General features: G+C 38.4%; 1 protein-coding gene across 2 annotated transcripts in view; it reads left to right on the plus strand.

Moving 5' to 3' along the window:
- The window catches only part of PDHX (pyruvate dehydrogenase complex component X), a 62,242-nt gene extending 59,885 nt beyond the window's left edge, over nt 1-2,357 (plus strand). For both annotated transcript variants that reach the window (XM_063117419.1, XM_063117420.1), the window contains exon 11: nt 434-2,357. In XM_063117419.1, the coding sequence (XP_062973489.1) occupies nt 434-698 (265 nt within the window). In that variant the 3' untranslated portion in view covers nt 699-2,357. The remainder of the gene's footprint in view (nt 1-433) is intronic.
- The last annotated feature ends 5,396 nt before the right edge of the window (nt 2,358-7,753 follow it).

A 7,753-nucleotide genomic window follows, 5' to 3' on the forward strand; every position in this document is an offset into this window, starting at 1 on the left:
CTCAACGCATGGAATATTAAACCAGCTTCTGCCATTTCAAGTGAGACATGGGGAGTGAAGGCAAGAGGGAGATTTCTGAGGGGTATGCTATGGCAAATGAGTAGCAGATGGGCAAAGCCTACGTGGCTGTTTTTACATAACTAAAGCCTACTCTAAAAAACAAAAGGTCGATATAGCTATATGAAAAGTTATAATTCATTCTAGCAAGAGGTAGGAACTGTTTCTTTCATGTCTGGTTTTTGATCATTTTAATTTGGTATTTTGTTTACTTGATTATGAAATCTGATAGTTTGTTACAGTATTATTATACATTTCCTACATCGATACTAGTCATTAGCAATTGCCTATGTATCTTTTCAGAACGCCTTGTCTTACTTATGCCTCCATGTCTTTCTCTCCCCTCCAACCTCTCTCTTCCCCTTTCCTGCAACAGCATTTCAAATCTAGGCATGTTTGGCATCAGTAGCTTCATTGCAGTCATAAACCCTCCTCAAGCCTGTATCTTAGCTGTGGGGCGAGCTCGGCCAGAACTCGCAGTTGTAGTGGACGACGAAGGGAATGAGAAACTTCAGCAACACCAGCTCATGACGATAACACTGTCCAGCGATGGCCGAGTGGTAGACGATGAACTAGCTTCAAAATTTCTAGAACGCCTTAAAGCTAACTTGGAGAACCCAGCCCGTCTTTCCTTGTGTTAAAATGGTCAAGATTTGGTCCTCATCTTGGCAAAATATGGAAATTGAACTACAAAAGGATATAAATGAAAGCCAGGCAAAAACGATAGGAGGATACGTGTAGTGTGAGATGGACAATTAAACTGTTTATTTATTTGAATTAACTTGAAAGACTTCTAGCAATTTCCACCTCTTGGCTTTTATATGCTGAAATACTGTTAAACATATTGAATCTATACAACTGCTTTGGAGCAATTGCACAATGTGTTCTTAATATATAAGGTGGCTATATCAGATGTGGGTATCTTGGATAACCCTGAATGGATATGTCTGTGTGAAAAGTAGTAAAAGGGAACAAAACCATCCTTTCCTTCAGGGCTAAACTTTTTTTCAGAGGAAGGCAAATGTCTTTTAAGTCTAGCCAGCCTTAGAAGTCGGCATGCAATTAGTCTTTGTCAATGCTGCTGCTGCTTAATAGAGAAACAGGGTGTTCCAATTAGAACTAGAATCAACTATGAGAACCTGAGACCTTTGCTAGGAATTCTTTGTGATGAGTCTCAGCATACCACAATGGCTTTAACAACATTACAATACTTTAGAGATGTAAAAAGTGTAATGGGCCAAGACTAAATAATATACAAATATAAGTGGAAGGGGAAATTTTATAAATATATTCAATAACAATTTAATGCCTTGTGCTGACTTGAAAATGCACATAGTATTAAAAGCAAGCAAAACATTTCAACCTGCTTCTATTGTTGTGTTATACATGTTGTCTATCTGCAATTTCTCATTCATGTTTATTATTCTGACCTTTTGACTACAACCCTGCTCACAATTAGGCCTGCATCAATCTCTTTGAAGACTCGGTAGATATTTTACGAGTAAGATTCCACGTTATATTGCTTAGTCTAGCCAAATTTTCAAAAACACGTTCTTACAGACGTTGGTGCCTTTAAAAATGAAATCTATGGTGCATGCAACAGGGCTGGTGAAAGTGGACTTTCCCTCCCCCTCTTTCATTGCGGTAGCCCCTCCAGGCTCCCACCCCAACGCTACGCAGTGGGTTGGGGACCTTGCTGAATGGGGGGGGGGGCTCTGCTGGAGGGTGCCGTGGAGTGCAGGGAGCAGAAGTCCACTTCTGCCAGCCCCATTGCATGTACCTAAATCTGGATCCAACCCTACTGTATATTCTTGGTTGAACCCGGGACTTGAACATGAGCAGGAATGAAATTCCTGCAGAAATTTTAGGAACATTGCATTCATGTTCAAAAGTGTGCACTTGGAAAAATGCAGATTTCCACCCAAATCTACATTTTTATGCTTTAGCACCTGGGGGGAAATGTGCATTTTAGATTGGTGAAAGTGCGCTTTTTTCATTTGGGGAAAACCTACATGCTTTTAAAATGTGCATATTTTCTGATAGGAAGAATAGAAGATGGTCATGTTTGGGGAGGAATTTGGAGAACTTCAGCTAGTTTGAGCATTGCCTATTTGCCCATCCTTACATGTTACAAAAGGCATGTACATCCATCACATGCAACAAAGTGCATGTGGGATTCATAACATTTCTTACACAGAAGTGACATCAGAAATTAAACCTGTATGAAGTAGCTCTAATAGCAAAGGTAATCTTTAAGCTGCAATTCTGGAATAAGGCCCACTGAACTCGGTTATGATTTACTTTTCAATGTAGGATTGTTCTGCTAGTATACAATACAATGGTCAAATATATACAAACAAAAACAACCTCCATGAGTCTTTTTTATCTCCATGGTTGCATAATTATTAATGCAGTATAGCTTGTCATTATACAAACACACTGAGTTTAAATGCTCAGGTTCTAATTACAGAAGCTTCATCTTGACTGTTTAACTAAATTGCAATGATATTTTTCACTCTGCCTTAACAATATTGTGTGGTTTATATTTATGCTATACAAAGGTGGATTCCAAATGGTTTTCCTAATCCCAGCTGGAAGCCCACCAGTTGACCCATGAACTCTTCAACAATTGTTTGGAATTGAAATCTAAGAAATGTAAGACAGACTGGTGTTATGACATAACCATGCAACCCTGTATTCTAGGTTGAATCGTCTTCTCCACTTTTCCTTCAGATCAGAGCAGGCTAGGAGGAGAATAAGACTTGAATTGCTCAGTCTACACTTCACTGATGTGTTCGTTATACCTCGTGGTATAAACCAGCTCTTGTATATAGATATTCTTTTGAGTCTAAGAAATTGCCACATGTTACTGGATGGAAAGAGAAGCCTTGCTTCTTGATTTCAACAATACAAAATTGTGGAATACTTTAAACCATATACAGGCTATTATTTTCTTCATATGAAATGATATTCATTTTATGTAGTGGCTAGAGCCAGTGTGGTGTGGTGGCTAGAGTGTCAGACTGGGAGTTGGGAGATCCGGGTTCTAGTCCCCACGGCCATGGAAACCCACTGGGTGACTTTGGGCCAGTCACAGACTCTCAGCCCAACCCACCTCACAGGGTTGTTGTTCTGAGGATAAAGTGGAGAGGAGGAGGAGGATTATGTATGCTGCCTTGGGTTCCTTGGAGGAAAAAAGGAGGGATATAAATGCAATAATAAATAAATAAATGGTATCTAACTGTGTAAAAAGTTGACAATAATATTTAGCTTTAGTTCAACAGGAAGAGACAAAATCAAACATAATGGGGTAGACCCACCAACATACACAGAATTTTGAGGCTTGTGGTGATTATAACCCTATTGTAGGTACAGCCATCACAGAATTCCAGTATGTTGGCCCTGGATCTGAACAATATTGGATGTTTAAAAATTATGAAATTATTAAAGACGTTAAAAATGATTAGTTTTACAGTCCAACACTATTAATTGCAAATAGGTTCAGTTAAATCAATGGGAGATCTCCTAGATACAAGTGCTCAGGATTGGATTGCAAATTATGAGCTAAGAGCAAAAGCATACACACACATTGCTAAACTTAGTTTTCTGTGAGAGTAAATTATTATTATATTTATATCACTCATTTTTTCCTTCAAGGAACCCAAGGCAGCATATAGAATCCTCCTCCTCTCCATTTTATCCTAAAAACAACAACCCTGTGAGGTAGGTTGGGCTGAGAGTCTGTGACTGGCCCAAAGTCACCCAGTGGGTTTCCATGGCCGAGTGGGGACTAGAACCCAGATCTCCTGACTCCCAGTCTGACACTTTAGCCACTACACCACACTGGCTCTCACATTGAGCAATGTATTCTGATAGTCCATGTGTTTTATTGAGCAATGTATTCTGATAGTCCATGTGTTTTATAATTATCCCTAATAGAATGAATGGGGAGTTTCTATGTGCTTTAGACCAGAGGATATTCATGCACCGACCCTATTCTTCTCTGTGGAATGGAAGTCCATTTGATCTGGACTTTTGCAAAAAGATGCCCTAGATAGGCCAAGCATAAGGGGAGTTCCTTGTGCCCTTAGAACTCTTGCTCTGAGAAAACTGAAGCTTCTCTGCTGATGAGTAGAATTAAGGGGATTATCCAAGTTTACTGGAGAAATTCAAGGAACATTTCACTAGCTTAGAAAGCAAAGACAAGTCATCCAAGTACATGCATTGATTTCCCTGGCATAGGACTTTGTCTTCCCCAGAAAGCACATATCGTAAGTCAGGATGCATAGAGTTTTAGCCCACAACGATTTGCAGCGCTGGCATTTCCATGCCAGCAGGCTGTAATTAGTGGACTAAAATAAGAGCCTGGCAAACTGGAAAAGCAAAGCTTGCTGGTTCCGTTTGATGTGAATTTAGAACAAATATTTTCTTGTTGAAAATATTAAGATATGAAAGATTACAAACAAGTTTTGCATGGGTCAGTGTTTAACCAGCATATTTCTTCGAATAAAATGATCTCTAAACTAATGGCTATTTCATCTCTTCTTTGCAAAAAATCCTTTGATGGCACTATTGACCAAGCAAAAAAACTGGAGTTTTTTGGATGGAGTAAAAGGTGGCTCAAAAATAATTTAAAATAATATTTCAAAACGTATTGACAAAATATTAATACTGAAGGAGTTCTTTCAAAGAAGAATGGTATGCTTACTTACGTGTGCCTGATATTTTATGTGAACAACTTTAAAGAAATGCATTGGTGTCGTGAAATGTATACTGTGGTTGGCATCATTTTAAGAATCATAATGTATCCTTCCTAAATCTAATTAATCGCTAATTTTGTTTCCACTTTGAAAATATTCTGCTCTTCTGACCTCTAGAGATAGGCAAAGCTACCCTTGAGCTAGTAGAACCTTAGTGCTTCTACTAGCACAAGTTGGGACACTCAGCTTTTGGCATTCTTTCCCAACTAATGCAGCCCTCTCTGTTCCATAACCTATTAGAGCAGTGGTTCTTAACCTTTTTTGAGTCACGGACCCCTTTGAAAATCTGGTGAAAGCTATGGACCCTCTCCCTAGAAAAACGCACATAAGCACATAAAACACAACTTTGCATGCAATTAGAGGGTCCTGCAATGCACAGGAGCATGGGTGGGTGGGAAGCTGTGGTCTAACTGGGATGGGGAGGGGAATCAGTGATTTACACAACATAAGTTCTAGGGTTTGATATTCTTGAATAAAAAGTATATAAATTTTATTTCCCATCATTCTGGTTGCAAGTGATGTTCAGAGAATGCATTCACCAACTACAACTTACTAATTTGACAGTGCAGCAACTAGTCCAACAACCTCAATTCTCTGCCAGTCGACTGAACATTTTATAGTTGACTGCCTTTTAACCAATTAAATGTGTGTGTTACAAAGCCACATTGACGTTGGTGTTTTGAAGAATTGAAAGGAACAGGATTATTATTCCAAGAAGGTGCAGTTTATTAAATATTTGTCACTTGTCATTGCAAGGGCGTCTGTTACTTTTCCCTTCATCCAATTTTGCAAGATAGGAAATTCCCTATTCTAACTACGCACACATGTATCACTTTATAAAAATAAATGAGTTCAGGGTTCATTTAATATTGTGGAAGATATATACAAAAAACACTCAGCACTGGCTTTAATTGTGCACTGCTTGCACCAGTTGCCTGTAGTTCTTACTGTTAAAAGAAACAGAAGACAGCAATCTTTTAATCAAAGCCAGTGTCAGCAAAAGAAAGCCAATCAATCCTTGTGCCCAGCACTAAGACTACCATATTCCAAATACCATATCCATTAGAAGCTAAATTGATTCAGTTGTGGTCTGCTTTTTAAGCCTTATTGAGCTTGCTTCAATGAGTTGGTGGTAGTAACCAGAAATGACCAAAGTCAGACAAAATTACTAAAATCGATGAAGATTTATTCAAGTTGAAATACATGAATGATAGGATATAAAAGGAATGATATTATATAAAATGGAAAAGTACAATATGATGTGGGAAATGTGAGAAATTAAATACAGAAACCGTAGACAAATTATAAGATGATTCAATGGGGATATAAAGATAACAGCAATTTACATGAAAATAATTCAAAGCAATTGCCAAAGAGTTCACAATAAAGCATATATAATACTGAACCCTATACTTTGAGCAGTCTCAACTAGTTAAAGCTTACAAAGTTCCTAAATATGTAATAGTTTAACTTAAAGATTCAGGAAATGGGAGAGCAGGGAGAAAGGTATACCTATCAAAGCAAGACTTCAAGAGACAGGTTCCTGTGGACTCAAGTGAAAGTTGAGCAAGATTAATCCAGGAGATATTGTATATAAGAAACAGAAGGATCTAGATGGAAAATTCATTAATATACAATTAGGGTGTGGGGAAGGTTTGAAACTAAAATAGTGAAGGTTGAGCCTCACAAGAGAATTCTCTCTCTCTAGTTTAACTCCCAAAGCTGGATCTGTTCACCAGCTAAGCAACCAGTCCTAAAATGAGATAAGTTCAAATCAGGAAAGCCCTTGTCATAAGCAGTGAACAAAAAGGCAGGCTGGGATGTAAAAGGCCCAGAATAAACAAACATCTGAATCTGCTAGCAAAATTGGAGCCAAGCTATGAAATGCAATACAGTGAGCACCAGTACTGAGGTGAAGTCACTTTTGGATGTCCAGAAACTACTACGTTTTCTTGTCTTCTGATTTGTCCTTTTTTCCTTCAAACCAAAAAAAATTCTGTATTGATGAATTACAGGTCTGAGGGTGGAAACCTAGAGGGCACCATCTTGGGGAAGGATGCTCAAGACCTTATCAGGGTACAGTAGAACATTCCAGGTTCATGGAGCTATTAGCCTGGGGGAGTAATAAAACCTGGCAACTTCTATACAGGCTGGCCTATTCCATGGTTTGGTTGAAGCTTTATTAGCCTAATTCTCTTAGTGCACCCCACACTCCAAGTGAGAACTTTCTACCCTCAAGAAAGACAGACGTTTGTGAGCCAACGTTTGCTCCCATTTCACTTCATGTCATGGCTCTATTTTAAGTCCCTCAACACTCCAGAACTCTCTAAAAGTAACTTGACCTACAGACCAGATTTAAATTTATTATTAAACTTTTAGGCTAATTACAATGATTAAGTAACCGTTGCAGATCTAGATTTTTACAGATAAATGTAGAGTTTGACCAGCAGAGGGCATTTCTGAACAGTCCCATTATTTATTTTATGGATTAATTCTGTTCTTTCAGGTTTCTCTGCAGCTACACCTTGGTTACTGCCTATTAAGTATGCATGATTAAATGTGGAGCATTATATTTTGAAGATGTATCACCTGGAGAAAGTTATGCATATTTGATTAATAACTGGTTGTTTGGATCATTCAGTCAGAAATAACATTAAAATGCTTGCATCTCATTGTAATGGCAAGTTTTACACTCTCAGCTTCTAAAAAAAGATTCTTTATATGTCTGATCCTGGCATTCTTTAAACCATGAATTAAGCAAGTAATCCATATGGGAGCATTCTACTAAGAATGTTATCCTGCATTTTTCAAACATAGTACAGTTCAGGGGTGGGGAACCTCTTTCAGCCCAAGGGGAAGATTTTGGGGGCTGCATTCCAGTGGTGGGAGGAGCAAAAGGGGTGGGGCCAAAAATGCAAACAATACCAGCATATTGA

Source organism: Elgaria multicarinata, chromosome 2 (genome assembly GCF_023053635.1).
Source record: "Elgaria multicarinata webbii isolate HBS135686 ecotype San Diego chromosome 2, rElgMul1.1.pri, whole genome shotgun sequence".
Taxonomy (NCBI): Eukaryota; Metazoa; Chordata; class Lepidosauria; order Squamata; family Anguidae; genus Elgaria; species Elgaria multicarinata.